This window comes from Haemaphysalis longicornis, unplaced genomic scaffold (genome assembly GCF_048455015.1).
Source record: "Haemaphysalis longicornis isolate Haplotype H1 unplaced genomic scaffold, Haemaphysalis longicornis Haplotype H1 scaffold_4, whole genome shotgun sequence".
NCBI classification, from domain to species: Eukaryota; Metazoa; Arthropoda; class Arachnida; order Ixodida; family Ixodidae; genus Haemaphysalis; species Haemaphysalis longicornis.
In genome coordinates, this window is record NW_027526361.1 from 29899178 (window position 1) to 29917382 (window position 18205).

Below are 18205 nucleotides of genomic sequence, written 5' to 3' on the forward strand. Positions count from 1 at the left end.
TAGTGCACAGAAATTCACTACGAAACAAAAAGGAGAGATCAGCTCTCGGGACACCGACACACGTAAAGGAAATATAACCGAAAATAAAGAAAAGTAAAATAAGAACTAGCAAGCCTCAGATAAACAATATGATGCAATTCGCCGAGCATCATCGTCACCATCACCTAGCCCATGGCGGCCAGGCCAGGTAGGAGACAAATTTATTTAAAGTCGTGTCGCTTGAATTGTGGTACTTCAAATTTAATTTATTTTTCTTATCAGATGTACCGAAGAGTGTAGGAAACATTGTTTCATTCCTTTACCAAGTTAAAGTCTAAAACGTATAGTCCACGCGACGAGTTTCCTCGCAAGAGAAGTGCGTTCAAAAGCAGTCGTTTTGCTTGTTGTCTTGGTGACGTTAGCTATACGACGACGCACTAGCAACCCTCAGGCCAACATTTAACGCATTGCGAGCAGGCTTCATTGCAAGACCGTTCAAAGCGCAAAACGTAAAACGAGGGACGACGAGAGGCACAGGGACACGCGCTACTTCCAACTAAGATTTATTAGGAAAAGAAGGCAAATATAAACACAGAAATCGTGCGCACACCGGTACATTCTTGAGGTCACGCCACGCACACCCAAGACACGCATGATAAAATCGGAATACGGTAAAACAACGATAAAACAAAATCACGAAAACCGAAAAACGATAAAAAAATATGGAGGGGATGCATGCGTGAGCAAGCCATCTGTGACTCTATCACAAAAGGAACTTTCGTATCTGAACATACGAATCTGAATGAGCGTGTCACACAAGCTGCTGTCGAACAAATTTCTTTTTTGTCGTTTTTCGGTTTTCGTGATTTTGTTTTATCGTTGTTTTACCGTATTCCGGTTTTATCATGCGTGTCTTGGGTGTGCGTGGCGTGACCTCAAGAATGTACCGGTGTGCGCGCGATTTCTGTGTATATATTTGCCTTCTTTTCCTAATAAATCTTAGTTGGAAGTAGCGCGTGTCCCTGTGCCTCTCGTCGTCCCTCGTTTTACGTTTTGCGCTTTGAACGGTCTTGCAATGGAACACCAACTTGCCCAGAAGTCCGCCTTGAGCAGGCTTCGTTTGTAGAACGTGCGGGTGAACAAAAATGGAGTTGGCGTTAGCCATAGAATAGCAGAGAATCTAGATTGTAAATACAGAGACGCCATATGCTGTGAAGACTGAGATGGCATACATTGTGATGACCTAGATGGATCGCAAGTCAGTGTGAGGTGACTGCGGTACCTTAAAATCCGGCCACGAAGGTTACCTTCTGCTTTCTCTCCCGATTAGTTATATACAGAAACTATGACTCGAAACTTCCGTGAAATAGCCAAAAAGAGAATGACACGAGTTTAACTACACGATGCAGCAACAAAAATTCATTGCTGCATCCGTCTACTTCACATCAGTGCCCGGCCTCAACACATCATGGCGTGGGTGAAGACACTTAGCCGAAATAACTTATTTACCTGCTTCATAGTCAAGAACTATCGATAACATTGCGTCCAGGCTTCCGGAGTCTGTGATAAGGGGCCAGCTTTTCTCCTCTTCCGAAGGAATGATGTCAACTCTTGCCAGCTGTCTCAAGCCATCGTACCATATCTGGACATCATGGACAAGGCATTGTTTATGCTGGTGTTCCGTTCTCAAAAAAAGAAATAACGACATACTCGCTACCAGAAGCGCGTACAAGTCACATCATTAGAGCCGGGGTAAAATCGCGAATAATGTTTTTTTATGATTTTAATCTTGTACCAGCATTATGAAAAATTAAAATATACGATCTTGAAAGAGAAAGGGCGCCTTGCATAACCCAGATATTAAGTTGCGACCATTAGGTCCATGCACTTGCAGTTATATTAACATATAAGGCATCATTTTTTTTACATTCGGGCTGTAAATCTTGGTCACGCTGAGAGAAATTTGTGCTCTCATTCATGCCTATGGGTCTACATCAGAGTGTTTTAGAGTTTAGAGTCTGTAATTAACCTGCTGTATAGTGCAGTGTTCTTTTTATTATTTTTTTTCATGCTCCCAATGCAGAAGAGTATGCTGCCCAAGCCATGCCCCAATACCGCCTCTACAAGGTACCCCAGCTTTCACTGAAGGCATCACCGTCTCTGTCGGGGATCGCAATCATCATCGTAACAAAACGAACTTGTCCCCTTAAGAACAATCTCTTGACTTCTTATAGCGAATGGCCATGGCAGTAGGACACCCAGTGTGAATGTACTGTCAGCATATGTAGTCTTGTCTCATACTTAGGGTTGTTCGTTTTACCCGGTTCTTACACCTAGAACATGTTTCACATGATTCGGGTTGAACCCGATTTCTCCCCGAATGGGCCTTTTCAAAGCAATGATCTGCACAATTGTGGTCTGACGTTCCGCTGTTCTCAACTAGTACTTGCTGGAAGCAAGCGCACGAACACACCTTCCGAACTCATTGAGTATTGGGATGACTCTGCACACCACACGCAACCTCAGACTGGTAAATGCTGCACTGGCATTGTTGTGCTTAGCTAATGGAAGCTGTGTTGTTGAGAGAACCTTCTTCCAGTTGAGGTACGTTCAGCGATCAGACAGGCCTCGAATGAAGACCGACAACTTGCGCAAGCAGATCAATGTAAACGTGGATGTGAGAACAATCGATGGCCGGCTTTTCGTGAATACAGTGTTTCATTTGCTAGAAGTTATTAATGCTATTTACTGTCATTCTTTAGTCATTTCCAAGCAAATTCCAAATTTCGGAGACCATTTTTAAGAGAACCCTGAAGTCCCCCCGATTGCCAGCGTGATATAAACACCAATTATAACGCGTTAGTGTGAAAAAGCTCGTGATACCTTCTAAAATATACTGAGTCTATTAAAATAGACATAGCACTGCTATCGATTTAACCCGAAAAAATCCGAATTTCGGAATGGTTTCACAAAAACACCCGATTTCTCCCCAAATATCACTTCGAAAATAGCACCCGATTTTAACCCCCCGATTTTGAAAAAAATATAAAACCCGAAAACGAACAACCCTACTTATACTTAATTTATACTCGCAACATTGACGTACTGCATAAGGATAGTTTCTTCGTAAATAGTCATTGTACTGACAAGGATAACTTAGCACTGATGGCCGCAGTACGTTTCGGCAAAGACACGGCAAAAAAGTGCCGTTACTTTTTTGCTAATGGCTTCAACTTTCATTCAAACGAATTTTGAAGATTGAGATGTCTGAATAGACAGAAAGATGAATAGATATGCTAGGGAAAAATTGAAAGGTGGTTGAATAAGCAACATAAGCCAGTACGCGCACGAGCTTGAAACTCGGTCGTGTTTTGCGCTCTGGTTCACTGCAGCGAAGTAGGTGTTTCCTATAGAGGTGCGTACAGCCTTCACCTCTTTGTATGAAGTAGATGTGAGCGCTCCCACGTTGGACCCGGTCTCGTCAAGCGTAAAAGACACATCTTCCAGCCGAAAGCTGAAGGTGATCGGTGGTTCTGGTGGCTTCCTCTCATTAGCGTTGTTTGTGCAGTACACCGGTCTTGGCACCTGGGCGTCGAACGCGGCAAATTTTAATGTGCTTTAAGATTGTACATTTGGAACATTCAACAGATAAACAACACGCTCGTAAAATTACGAATATTTGATAAGCAATGATCGTAACATTGTGTCTACTGCCTTGATTGTTTTCCTGGCGGATTTTTGCAGACGTGTTGCCCTCGTCTTAGCGAACGAAGACAAAAAGCTATCAGCCACAATATTTTCGAATTTGAACTTGGCACATTTAAGGGGATGTCGGTCGTAAATGACTTTTTTTCAAGTAAAGTGCCTGTCACTTGTCTGCCGACGGAAAACGCTCATTACGACGGTACAAGTTTTTTCCGCGTAGTACAGGCTAAAGTAGAACGGGGCAGGTTTGCTCATAAACATCACTTGGGAAGAACAGTGCGTGCGAATCCTCCAGTAGCCCTTGAAAATCTTTGCGTTATACTGCAAATCAACTGTCGTGCGTGATACAAGAAGACTGATTGGCAACGCGAAAAAAGGGAAAACACCATCTATCTGAAATAGCGTTCAAAACGAACTCCCTACCTCAAAGTCTTCGTCTGAAAATTCCGGATTCCCCTGGTACCAGGCCACATTTTTAATCGTGTTCCAATACTCCGCGCTACTTCCGTCAGGGTCACTCAAAGTTCCGTACTGTTCAATGCGGACGGGAACATCAATTTCTCCGTTGGGGAAAGCGAACGAAGCATCTGAAAAGCACGCAGACGTGAACTAAAATTGCTGTAAGGGAAAAAAAAGGTTTGTAAGAAAAGTTTAAATGTGACAAGTATGTGGCACCCCCCGCCCCTAAGCTTCGTTTCCCGTTACGCTTGGTGGCCCCATTTAGGCTCGGAAGGCAACACTGTGTTTGACTGGCCAATAGACACCGACAAGCACAGCAGCTCGCGGTCAGTCACCGTCACCACCAGCAGGCTGCGGGTTGCCACTCGGCTTGAAGGACCCGCAACTCTCCGACGCACACGAATGCGGGGCAAATCGTCACAGTAAAGAAAGTGTTTCCTCACATTCAACAGTTCAATGAAATGTGATTCGGCTAAGCAATATCTAACACCGAAACAACAGCCCGCAATAGTCCTGTGGGCAACGTATCTGCAGCTGCAGATAGACCATACAAGAGAAAGGGGTGAACTTACTCGCTGACCAGTAATAACGCATGCGGTAGGTGGCCTCGTCGTCCTCGTCGTACGCACAGCCTTCGAACAAGTTTGTTGGTAGGTTACGCGTCACTTCGTTCGTCATGGGCCCCACGTAGCGGGCGCGGTACGGGCCTCCGAAGCGGAGTGCCTCGTACGAGCTGTCCATGCGGGAGCCACGTGGGCGCGTACTTCGGTACTTGTAGCCGAAGGGTAGCTGCTGGTTGTTGAAGTTCGACATTTCGGCGATCTCGCACGAGGTCTGGCTGCGTGGATCCCGCGTCATTTTGGCTGCGTGGGAGTATAAAGATGCAGTTAGAAATTGAGCTCACTAACTCCCCTCCACACCCCTCCACTCCACTCCATTTCACTCCACTCCACTCCACTCCACTCCGCTCCACCACGCTCCCCTCCACCCCATTCCACTCCGCTCCACTCCACTCCACTCCACTCCACTTTACTCCACTCCCCTCCACTCTGCTCCACTCCCCTCCACTCCGCTGCACTCAGCTCCACTTCATTACAGTCCAATCACTCACGCACTCACTCACTGAGCTCTTCTAGCTGCCATCGCTTTTTCGATAGAATTTATTTCTATGCAAAACTATTCACACAGAATAGCACGAAGCCAAGAGCAAGGGGAACAAGGTTGTGAGCAAACTCGGTACTGGGTGATTACAGTGAAAATAATGTGCCAAACTTCTGCTCATCTTCATCCTAATAAATCATATCCATACCTGGAGTCACAATTACTTTGTCCCAAAGTTTAAATCGAAGGCTGCACTTTTGTATTTATTTACAGAGCAAACAAGAGGGGATTGTGCCGCGATGTCAATGGCTCAGGGTTCTACACGTTTTTGGCAGGCAGTATTGCTTAAGTTTATTAAGAAAGTCAGGGTAAAACACATAACATGTACACACATTACAAGCTCTAAATTCCGGTACAAAGGCTGCCCTGACGCATGCACCCGTGCTATAGGCTTGGTGGGATGATCTGAGATGGAAATCATTGAACGATAGCCTACTATCTGTAACTGGCGAATAAAACCTTGGATTTGATCTAGGCGAACCAGACTGCGTTGTTTTGACGGCCACAGAATGTCTTTTCTCTATGAGTTCTATCTAAACAGTTCTGTAAGTTCTATCTATAAGTCCTCTATAAGTTTTATCTAAAAGTTCTATCTATCACAGACTGAGTATACGTACTTTTTCGGGCTTCTGTCTGGCTATCTGACATCTAAGATTACAACAAGTTTTCGAAGCTCTGGTTGAGGTGCCCGATTTTCTTCTTCTTTTACGCAGGCGAAAGTACTCGCCTTTTACACGAACGAACGCCGCAAAAAACCCAGGCCATTATACATCCCTCTCGCGAGACGGAGCTACGACGTTCCTGAGACTCTTAACCAATCCCTAACAGCATAGCACCCTGGGAAAGAGGGAACGGATGGCCAGCAAGATCGAAGACATCCCGGACTAAGGATGGCCCCGAGGGGCGCGGGCGACCTAACCCCAGAATTTTGGCTCCCCAAAAATAAAGTTAATCCCAGCAACTCAAGGCACAAAGACAATACCTAGCACATATCGGGATATCCTCGAACACTACCGGAAAGAACGATAGCAATACCCTGCTCCACATCACAAGCTCGACCGCGAACGATCTGCCACTTTGCGCCGCTTACAAACCAACACGTATCAACACGGCACTTCACTTCATGCGATACACCCCGGACTCCACCAGCGTCAATGCCAGAACTGAGAAGGCGAACCTAACACGCTGCAACACATGGTGCTGGGCTCTCCCAACACGCCCAGACCAGCTCCGTGGCCACTACTAACACCTCAACCACCCTGGCAGGACCTGCTGTCTAACCTTACCCTGGATGTCCCGCTCTGGCTACAACCACGGCGGCGCGGGTAACTGAAGACCACGGCTTCTTGAACTGAGGAAGCCGGCCAGTGCTGGGATGACCGTTTTTATTTAATAAATGTTTATTCGTCCTCCTCAATAAATCTATCACTGAACGAATGTTCCCGGCTTCATGAACCGGGTGATTGCTCACCTCCGGGCCTACCGGAGCTGTAAGAGGTCACGGTCTCGCTGAAGTAGTCGTAGATGTTAACGTACTCGTCCCCTCGCATCACGCCCAGTATTTTGGCTCGCAAGTTCTTGGCGTCGAAGTACTCCTCAATCCAGCTCGTCTGGTTTCGTATCAGGTCAATCCACTCGTACTTCATGATGTAGCTGTTCGGAGGAGCCGGGGGCAGTGGACCTGCAGCGCACAGAACACGAGAAACGCAGTTCTATAGATCTAGGTACAGTCTCCGTCAAAATTTTCTAGGCCACGCCGGAAACTCGAGGCGGCAAAAAAAAAAAAAATCAATGTAGTACAAGCTTACGTCCCGAGCGAGGCTGAAACGTTTTATGCTGGAAAGCTAGAGAAAACACCTTTTTTTTGTTGCTGTGATAAAATAATTGTTTAACATTTAAAGGTAAAGCTCACTCCTTGCATCATTTGTGGTCGGATAGGCTTAGGATTGGCCTAGAAAATTTTGACAAAGGGTGTACGTATACGTGGCTGTATGGTAAGGGTTCAATACCCCGAACACGCCGCATATAAGCCTGACCAGCGCTCGTGAGTCCTTGTACCGTTCATACAAATTAGCCTGGTTTGCTGAAGCACAGAAAGACATACAAAAAGTGGGAACTAGAAATTCCAGCGAAATTTTTGTTTTCCGTTGCCAGTTTAAAGAATTTAAAAACTATACATTTTCGTATGCCAAATTTTCAATATTGTCTCTAGAAAAAGGTCAGCTACGTTCGAGGAACACTATGCACCTGCAGGGCATTTATGCGAGAAAAAAAATGCAACTCACCAGTAAGAGCCGCCATAAAGCTCTCTGTCTGGGGGATGGGGAAACAATGGTGGGGATCTCATCTAGTGAATAGGATTTCCAGCGTTAGCTCCAAAGCCCAAATCCCAATGTCAGCGTTCTTCATAACGAGCGTAGTTGCATCAGTACCGAGAACGAAATTCAGCCTCTCGTAGAGTTGACTGCTTTGGAAAGTTTATGTTGACGATGTCTTCGCAGTTAGTTTTTGCGAGAACGCAACGCCGGGTGTCGATTTTTCTCTCGACCTCGGGTAAGACCACTGAAATAGGCCTTCGCTCTACATCTGCGCTTACATTCGCGCTCTTGCGCTCCATGGTGGTTGTTTATTCACATGTGCAGTCTACCACAGCCAGATCTAGCGCTGTTTGATTCTAAGGCAACGAAGCAAGCGCGTTTCTCGCATCTTTATGGTTACAGTCGGCCCTGACCACCAGGGAACAATTCTGAGGCAACCATGGTGACCAGCCGCAATACTAAGAAACAACAGTTTATATAACAAGACACGCTGTGCCAAACAAATTACACCTATCTTTTTACTTGGCGAATGGGGTTGTGTCACTTGAGCTCGTTTTGTGGGAATAAAAAACCACAATTAATTGATTGATTGTTTGATTGATTGATTGATTGATTGATTGATTGATTGATTGATTGATTGATTGATTGATTGATTGATTGATTGATTGATTGATTGATTGATTGATTGATTGATTGATTGATTGATTGATTGATTGATTGATTGATTGATTGATTGATTGATTGATTGATTGATTGTAGGGTTTAACGCACCGGCGCAACTTAGGCGATGAGGTGCGCCGTAGTGGAGGGCTCCGGATTAATTTTGACCACCTGGGGATCTTTAACGTCCGCCGAAATCACGTACACACAGAAAGCCACAATTAATGATGAAAGACAAAAATTAAAACCAAAATATATGTTATCTGTATTATTCCTGAAAACATTCAGCTTAAAACCAGCATATAATTCCAGTCTGAATTCGACACTTCCTTCTTTACTTATTGTGCTGATTATTTGTGACAATAAGAAAAGAAAACGTGCCGACATGCCAGTTGTTATTGTCGTCGTCAAAGTTTCCGATGACCAATAAAACAATGTTTACTTAATTCAGCTACATGGTTACTATAGACAAGACTCCCCATTCCGATAGGCGAGGGGCTACCTGTTATTTACTAGGGCGGGAAAACGCAAATGTTTAAAAGACTTGTATGCCACCGCACAATTACAAAGTTTTCGAAAGTAAGGCACTGAAAAATAACCCTGTAGTAAAGTTATAAAGCTGTGGTGATTCATTATTTGAACATTCTCACAGATTCATATGCAAGCAGACACTGTGGGAGCCACAATGTATCTGGTTTCCCGATGTACCAACATCAGCGCCAACAACGCTTGGTTATACGCCGGAAAAAAAAATCATGAAGTCTGCAAATACCAACTGTCAAAGCAATATTTGTAGCGTCCCATATTGTGAGTGTATCGATGGGGCGCGTCTAAATACCTTATACTCCTTGCCTGGAGACGTGCCAGCGATAAGCACACGGAAACTTTTTCGGCTATCACTAGGAGACGCTGCTGGAGTACGTGCAGCCTAAGACCCGCGGTAAAGCCCTCGCAATAAATATTCCAAGTTGGTCTTAATCAATTTCAGCCAGGAAACGTGCAAACGATACCCATGTGGAAATATTTATAGTTACCCCCCGCCTCCCCATACACACACACTACGGAACGCCTCATGGTTCCAGTCAATCTCCGATTTCTCAAGTTTTACCTTTCGTTCAAGAGAATGGTACTAAAGTATAGGAGAGATGTTCCTGCTTCATACATTGATTTCTAGGCGAAGCGAACGTCTTTCGCCACAGAACAGGAGATGAGAAAACTGTAATAGCTCCCATTTTAATTCCGAAACAAAGAATCGACTTGTCTTCCGTTTGTTTTAGCTTTATTGCTAGGTGTCCCCTTTCGCAGTTGTGCTCACGTTTTTAGCGCTAACCTTTTTGCGTACCTTCAACCAACCTGCCCAACATGGAATTTTATTGAGGAGTAACCCTTTCCGGAAATCACAGGATGAGTACATTACCAAGAAGTTGTATTGGTCGTCAATACAACATCCGAAGTGAATTGTTTGCAACGTCCGCAGTTCATTGCTGCGCAGATAAAATCTTCAAATTGGTTCTTTGGGTTAGCAAATGTCAGCGTCATCATGTAATATTTCTCTTACGGTTGCAATCTTCAAAAATCTGCTTTGCCATCAATCGGAGCTGTTATCCTTATTTTTATCTTACCTACCGGCAGCGATTATATTCCTCTTTCGAAGCTACTTTCGCCCCGCTAATTCATCCTATTCATTGACATTATCTCCTTTCATATCTTACTACGTGCGGTGCTGTTCGTTTCAGATTAACTTAAGTTTACAAAGGCACTTTCTGACTCCCGCGCATTTTGCACGCTCCTCACATATGACAAAGTAATGCAAAAACGCAAAGTAAGGCTCTAACAGGAGAGAGACACGGAATTCAAACGAATCTTGGCTCACCGCATGACTCAGTTGGTTCCTCGCACACGGACAAGTCCCTGATCGCCGAAGACAGGCCGACAGTGCAGCTCACCACCGCCAGCGTAGTGCTGTGCAGCGGTGAAACAAATCGAACGATGACTGTAGGACACTGTTGTCAGCACGTTATTAAAGTCTATAAAAATTGCCACTTCGACGATTACGAGAGGCCAACTAGCTTCATGAGTGCAACAAATCACTATTCAAATTGTCGGAGTCAGAACAAAGAAAGTTAAATCATTACCATACAAGCCTATAGAGAAGACGCCTGATTTTGCCAGAAAATACAGCTGATTTTTATGTACATAAAGATGTATAGATCTGAGTATTAGGTTCACCTGATGTCGTCCGTAAACTGGCTATCAGCAGTTTAAATAAGTACGAAAAACAGGGCACGAAATCTGTCGCATATATTCAGTGCTCAAAAATTCAAGCGACGCCGCTAACTGTGATTATACGAAGAAAGTGTGATATACCCAGTTTGGTGAATTGACTAGAAATTTTATACCGCGCTTGAAGCGTACTTCTCAAATTATCAACCCTCGAATGAATAGCAATGAATATTTCTACCGGTAATGTCAGGCTTGTAGTCGTCAAATATAAATTATTCCTTCTATAAAGGAAGGGGGTTGGGCATGAACACGTATCCTACTGACAAGCTTTATAAAAAATGGCAGCATTATAATGAAGCAACAATTCAGATCACATATGAATTAATTTCTGTGCCAGTCACATCCAATCCACGTTGTAGCATCAAAAACCTCTGCTGTCTGAGCTTTCATTCCCTTCTGTGATGCACACATATAAATGAAAGATTCGTATACCTTATGAGCATTAACGTTATATATATGTAACGTTATTCGTAACGACCCTCAATATATCTTACGGGTTCATGTCAAATTAGAATGTAAGGCAGCATCAATTAGTCTGATATTACGTACGTTATGAAACAAAAGTCAATTTTGACGTCTATGATAATTTAATACCCCGGCTACACTAGGGTCCGAATGTCATTTGAACCAAATGTCATTGGACTGAGATGGGGTGCTTGAAATGCCATTCAGAATCCGCTGTGCTTTCGATGGCGTTTGACGGCTTTCACAGTTACTCGCCGTGCTGTAGTGGCACTGTTGTCGTCCCGTTCCGTTTTCGCACAATAATACAACAATCGAATTTAGGAGCAGTCTAAGGCAGTAAAATGATATCAAATTAGAAGAGACACCAGTTATGACTCTTATGTGGGGGCTGTCTTGCGTAGTTTTTTTTTTTTCCGACTGACCCACTTGTTTTGAGAGTATGAAAATTAGATATGTTGATTTCATATTTGAAGTAAATGAACAGTGAACAAAGTTTATGTACGGAAGTATTATATTTTTTATTGCCGATCGAAGACGTTAGCTGCGTGCGAAAGTGCTAGAAATGGCATTTGAAATCCCAAATGTCTCTCTCGGTGCTCATTTGGCTCGAATGTCATTTGAGCCGAATGAGCAGAACTTGGCATTTGAGTTAAATAACATTTGATTCCAATGGCATTCGGACGCTAGTGTAGCAGGGGTATTAGACCACGCTAATGACCGTTTCAGACGAGGAAAATTCAACTGTGCGCACTTATTATGCCCTGCCACGCTGTAATTTTTTTACTCGCGTATCGTGCTTTTCTGCTCTTTTTTGCGAAAGGAAATGAAGAGAGGAAGGCAATGTCGCTTACAGCCACAACTCCATGTCGCCGCTGCAGGGGAGAGATTCTCGAGCGCTCTGGTCACGGCACAACAACCTCTGGGGGCGGTGCCGATGGCGTCGAGACGACGTCCCGCACCGCATCCCCTAATCTTATCGGCATGCTTTTCTCTTGACATCGATCGTGCAATACCGCCCGATAAAACTGACCGGCTATTGAGCTATGGGCTAAAAGAATGCCCCTTCGAGTGGTGGAGCACGCAGGATTTCATTTCCAAAGGGGCCCGAGTTCCCCCCCCCCCCTCCTTCTCCCCCTCACCCCATTAAAGTGAAAGAAAAAAAGACAAGGAGAACCGAATAGCCAATAAAATAAAGTAAAAACACAAAAAAATCGAAGCCCACTTTTTTTGTGAAGGTGGGTGACCAGCGAAGCTGTATAGAATACTCATCACACACATGGTTGGAGAATGTACACATATTTACTTTTCTCATCACTTGGTGAAATTAACCCGTAGCCCTCCACTGAGGCGCGACTCATCGCCTGTGTAGTGTCGGCGCGTTAAACCTCATAATTAATAAATTAATAAGTAATCAATTAAATAATTAATGATTATAAATAACTAATAATAAACAAACTGTAAACCCGTTAATAATAAAATTAATTAGAATAAATAATATTTGCATGATTCATCAATCAATTGATCATCACTCATTAATGGTAGTGATTATGGCTTTGTCGTTACTTTAATAAAATTTATAAGAACTACACTTTTATCCCAGCAGACAAACACGGGGCTGTCCGTTGCCTGTCCGTATAGAAGATGTCCGTGCATGGACAGCTGCCGGGAATTCTGTGACGTTTGCAACTTCGCTGAGCACAAACTAGTTGTGGAAAGTAAATTAAGCTTGCCGCAATGATAGGGTTACCTTTGCGACCAATTGTCATATGTTGTTTATTGGGGAAGTTTCGATGAAACAAGGGTTACGGCCATTTTCTGTAACCACACTCCTTCCAAAGATGATCACGTGTTGACAGCAGACGGGAATTCCGTAACCTTCGCAGCTTTACTGCGACCTAATTGCGATAAGCAAATGAAACTCGGGTTAATGACATAGTCGTCTCAGCGGTAAATTTTCACATAATTGTTTTTTGGGGGAAAGTGTCGGGAAAACAAGAGTTAAAGCCATTTTCCGCTGAGCATTTGTGATAAAGTTGGCTTTCCCGCAAGGCGTTTTCACCGGCCCGGATTTTTTGACGGACGCGAAAGAGCCACGGAACCCAAGCCATAAACAGCTTAGCTGTAAAACAACAAACACACAATTCAAAACTATAAAACATAAACTTCCCAGTGCAGTGGGCGTACTACACAAACTTGAAATTTGCCCTTGCTTTGTGTTTCAAAGCAAAGCTTTCTACCGCTACCAGCCAACGCGTCCTCCGTGGCGTGCGCAACAAGAAACTCCCAACGCGGCTACGGAGGGGGAGTGCGAATTTCACTGCCGGAGCACAGTGTAGATGGGGCGGTAAATGGTTACCCAGCGTTCCCCGCGCGCAAGTTCCTGCTCACACCGGCGGGCGCGTCGGCGAGAGGAATGAATGAATGAATGTGCTTTATTTAAAGCAGGCACGAAGCCCTTTGGGGGGGAAGGAGGTAAGTGGGGAGGGGATGAAGAGGGATACCACTAAAGTTCATAGTAGGATCATAGGTCCTTTCAAGGGCGTCTTCGTTCTTGGGTGCCGCCTAAAAAAACACATGGTCAGGCCCGCTCTCTGCGGCTTTGCAGAGACCACTCTCTAGTGCGTATCGGCCTATTGCTCCGAGTAAGGATGCGTTACTCCGGAGTAGCTGTAAGTGCGCGTGAGCGTCAGATGGCAGTGGCCACTTATCCAGCAGGGTGGCTCTGCCCTTGTCGAATGTCATACAGTGCCAGATTAAATGATATAGGTTAGGCGTTGTAGCCTGCCCACAAAAGGTACACGTGGGTGCCGATGTGAGGGAAGTGGCGCCGTTAAACCATTTTCGGGTTACGTTGGGGGTATATGCCGCGTTCGCGTAGGCCTTGTTAATAAAGATTTCTTCTTGCCGTGTGAGGGGGATTTCAGCGGGCAGGAAGCCCTGAGGGGTAATGTCATGGAGCCGCTTACGGCTTTCTTGTTGCAAGCGTTGGCGCTGCAAATACCATGTTACTGGAGTAGGCGCCGGCGGAGGGTTGGAAATCATGGGAGGAGAGGTTAGGAGGCACTCCCTTGCTGCGTCGTGGGCGTGCTGATTTCCATCTGCTCCAACCATGTGACCAGGTGTCCACGCAAGTCTAACAATCGTGCCTTGTTGCTGGAGGGTCTGTATTAGTGCTATGATGTGATTTGCTGTTGCATTGTGAGTGTAGGCCTTGTTGAGCTCGTGTAACGCTGTGTGAGAGTCCGTAATTAGTCTGAATTTGGTGACGTTAGTTGGTGCAGAGTGTTGCAGTTGTTGAAGCGCACCGAGTATTCCAAGGAGTTCAGCTTCTTTGGCGAGGCCGTAGGTGTGCGCTATTTGGCGGCGGCCATTGAGGGCAGGGTGTTCAGGGCATACCCAGGCAATGGCCGCTTGCGCACCGTCAAGTGAGGCATCTGTGAAGATGTCCAATTCATCAGGACCTTTGTCTTGCTTAATTCTGTACCCGCCGCGGTGGCTCAGTGGCTAAGGCGTTGCGCTGCTGAGCACGAGGTCGCGGGTTCGATTCCCGGCCGCGGGGGCCGCCTTTCTGATGGAGGCGAAAAGCCAAAACGCCCGTGTGTGCGAGATTTCGGCGCACGTTAAAGATCCCCAGGTGGTCAAAATTAATCCGGAGCCCTCCACTACGGCGCGCCTCATCGCCTGCGTTGCGTCGGCGCGTTAAACCCTACAAACATCATCATGCTTAATTTTGTGTATATATCGTTCCCGTACAGCCGTGTTTCGTCTTGGGATTGGTTTCCGGCGCACGATACCGGTTGTTCGGCGATGCCAGGTATTGAAGGGGGTATATTAGCGTGGGGTCGACTTCGCTGTTTTGCAGATCCCATCGTCTGAGTGCTTGGCCTTGCGGCGTTAGGTCAAGGCGTTCCTGGTGCCTAAGTTGCGTTTCTTCCACTATGCTGGTGAGTGGTGGCGGTTGAGCGGCCTGTTCGAGGACATCAATGCGAGTATGTTTAGGGAGCCCAGTGATTGACCGGATTGTTGCACGGTACAGTACATTCAGGTCCCGTATATGTTTTTGTGACAGAATGTATGCTGGTATTCCATAAGTTATTCTGCCGACCGCCAGCGCTCGCGCAAGCGTAAGGCAGGCCCGTTAGCTGGATCCGCCGAATTTGCTTGATATGCGGGAAGGTGCATTGTCTGTCGCCAGGTTGTGCGTAGGGTACGAATCCACGCGTGGGGACTGTTGCAGCTGCTAACCTGGACGCCGAGTAGTCGGATAGTGCCGTTTTTCGAGGTTAAAGTTTCGGTGCCCATTTGAAGTGTCAGTTGTTCGGCCGGGTTTGTTAGTCGCCGTCCATCTATACTCAGGAATTCTGTTTTGCTGGGTGAAAGTTCCAAGCCAAGTTCTGCGAGGGAGTTTTCAAGCCTGAATACTGCTGCCTGTAGCTCAGTTTGCATGCGCTCTTTGCTATTGTAATCAGCCTATTCCGTCCAGACGACAATGTCATCGGCGTAAATAGCAAATCGGGCTGAGGAGGGCTTTGTCGTCTGATTTACCGGCGGTTGTTTTGGGTCTGTTTTGGGGCAGCTTCGCGTCCATTGCGCGCTTCCTTCGTACCGCTTGATTAACTTGTTCGGCAGCGCCTCCTGGGTAACCCGAACCCGACGGAATTAAGTGGTCGTACGACAAACATGCGTTAAGAATTGGTTTGCAGGGCGGGAAAACAAAACGTACAAACCACATACAGACATCTGGCCGCTAGAGAAACGCTACCTTTTGCGCACTGCTTGCCACGAATGGGACTCCGTTTTTTAAATTGGTGAATACCAATTCGGTTGCAACCAATGTCGTCTCGCCGGTAGCGTGACGTCACTGACGAACGTTTGGAAGGAGAACTACTACTAATATGGCCGCGCTCGCTTTCCGACTGCCGTTCCTCTGTCGCGTCGTCCAGCGTCAAAGACCTTGCCGGAACCAAAGCGCAGTACGCGATTTGTGATTGTGCTGTAGTGCACCAAGAACACGTTTGTTCCGTGATCGTGGTTTGTTCCGTGTACGTATTTCTAGTCGTGATTTGTACATCAGGAAATTGTGGTGGTCTATTTTTGTGCGCAACGTCGTCACCGTAGGTTCCGCTGTCTCACCCTTCGAAAGACGCTCCTTTCTGTTTTCTTTCTGCCGAGTCACCGCCGGGCTACAGCGGTGGCGTCCGCCGCTCTAGCCCCGCCGTGGCCGACGCTGCTGTGTTCGGGACGCCGCCCCCACGAATTCCAGGCAACGGCTGGCAGAATCTCTGGTTTCACTCTTTGTAGAGCCACGTGTGTGAACTCAAGTGCCGTGGAATGGGCAATTGTTGTGGGTGTCGTCTAAAGCTTTGCTTTCCAACCACCTTCACAGCGTGAATTGGAGCCAATTTTTGTTTTTGTAGTATTAAATGCAGAGCATTTCTTTAACTCACGATGTCACCCGGCGTTGTCGGCGTTGGTGTGCCCCGGCGTCCGCAACAGCCGTTCCAGGTGCGCCCTCTCCCCCACTCCTCCTCTCCCGCATCACGCTACCCTCCTCGCTCTCAACAACAGGTCCGCACCCCTCCCCCTACACTATATAAAGAAATAATACTTACCGGCGCCTGGTTTCGATCCCACGACCCTGCGGGCGGAACGCAAGGTACATGGTGCTCTACCCACTGCGCCGCAAAGCCGACACAGAATGGAAGGCTACGAACGCGCCTTATATCATTGACTCATTCAAACTACGTCAAGAAGCTGCTGATACAACGCATTCACTACCTGTGGGCGGAACGCGAGGTACATGGTGCTCTTCCCACTGCGCCACAAAACCGACACAGAATGAAAGGCTACGAACGCGCCCTATATCCTTGACTCATTCAAACTACGTCAAGAAGCTGCTGATACAACGCATTCACTACCACCAACTCCCCAAACACTAAACGTTAACGCAATACACCCACCCCCTATGCGACGCATTTCCTCGAGTCCCCCTCGCGGGGAGATGAGCCCTTTTATCTTTCGAGCGAGTGTTTCTGGAACCGTCGATTTACACCCAGAACATTGTAGATCAAACAAGATTATTTAGTGCTTATGACCGTTACATTTTGGGGCAGTCTCGGGGACAGTCTCGGGGACAGAACGAGAATGTTTCTTCGAAATTTGCACTCATTTTTTAACCGTCTGCGTACTTCTGCATTGGCCTCGAAGACTTCAACCACGCAAATCAGGCCACAACTTGTCATATTTGTCGCAAAAAAGATAGAGAAAAAAGACAAGAGCAGAATATTTTGCACGATCAATACAACAGTTAGTTATTCCAAGTAATTGACTTTCCCATCCAGTAACGACTATATATGCCCGCAGAAGTACATGAACCTGACCTAGAGTGTTCTAAAAGCTCTACCTGAGCCCTTGCATTCATGAAAGGACGATGCTATATGTACTACGTAGTGAAGTCCCACCGGAAATTGCTATACGCACTACCCATATAGCGCCATCTATGAGGAGCTGCCAGAAACACTCCCGAGCTTGCTTGGTGGCGGGCTGACGCGACCTCCGTACGAACGGCAACGTACCTTTTCGGTCACGGCAAAGTTTGCGCTGCAGTCATGGGCGCGAAATAGATTATGGCTGCCCACAGGAACGTTTACGACGCGTTTGAGCTTTTAATCGAGGCAGGAACAGAAATTACGCGGGCAGCCGGTGCACAACATACGGTTATAATACGGTGTTGTCAACATATCGTATGTTGGGTCGGGCCGGCCGCGTCATTTTTTGTTTATTTTATTATTGAGTTTTGTGTAAGCAAGTATGTCTAGCCCGAAGCTGTTCATTCCTGGGTATTGCCAACTCTCTAAATAATAACCCACGGCGGCTTTATTCGCCTTAATAAGATTTATCAGGCACCAGATTGCTTAGATCTCGCATGGTCTCTCATGGTTGAAGGGGGTACAATGTCTCGGGTTCGATTCCCGGCAGCCAAGGCTGCGTTGAATTTACGATGAAGGCGAAAAATTACTGCGTGTACCCGATGTTTCGATCAACACTACAGATCCCTGAGTGAGATACGTGTCTACAACGCTGCCCCGTGCCTCTTAGCGCGTTGTGGTTTTGGCGGCGCACAAAACACCAGTTTTGATTGACTACGCAGCAGTTAACTAAAGCATGTTCTACAG

The 18205-nt window shown here is 46.2% G+C and overlaps 1 protein-coding gene across 1 annotated transcript in view; it reads right to left on the bottom strand.

Annotated features, from left to right (window-relative positions):
• The window catches only part of LOC144178438 (uncharacterized), a 29251-nt gene extending 17236 nt beyond the window's left edge, over positions 1-12015 (bottom strand). Inside the window, exons 1-7 of the mRNA XM_077706291.1 lie at positions 11882-12015; positions 10156-10244; positions 6776-6985; positions 4716-5006; positions 4108-4271; positions 3412-3564; positions 1489-1621 (exon numbers count right to left, since the gene is read on the bottom strand). Coding sequence (XP_077562417.1) covers positions 1489-1621; positions 3412-3564; positions 4108-4271; positions 4716-5006; positions 6776-6985; positions 10156-10244; positions 11882-11994 — 1153 coding nt within the window. The 5' untranslated portion in view covers positions 11995-12015. The remainder of the gene's footprint in view (positions 1-1488; positions 1622-3411; positions 3565-4107; positions 4272-4715; positions 5007-6775; positions 6986-10155; positions 10245-11881) is intronic.
• Positions 12016-18205: the final 6190 nt, after the last annotated feature.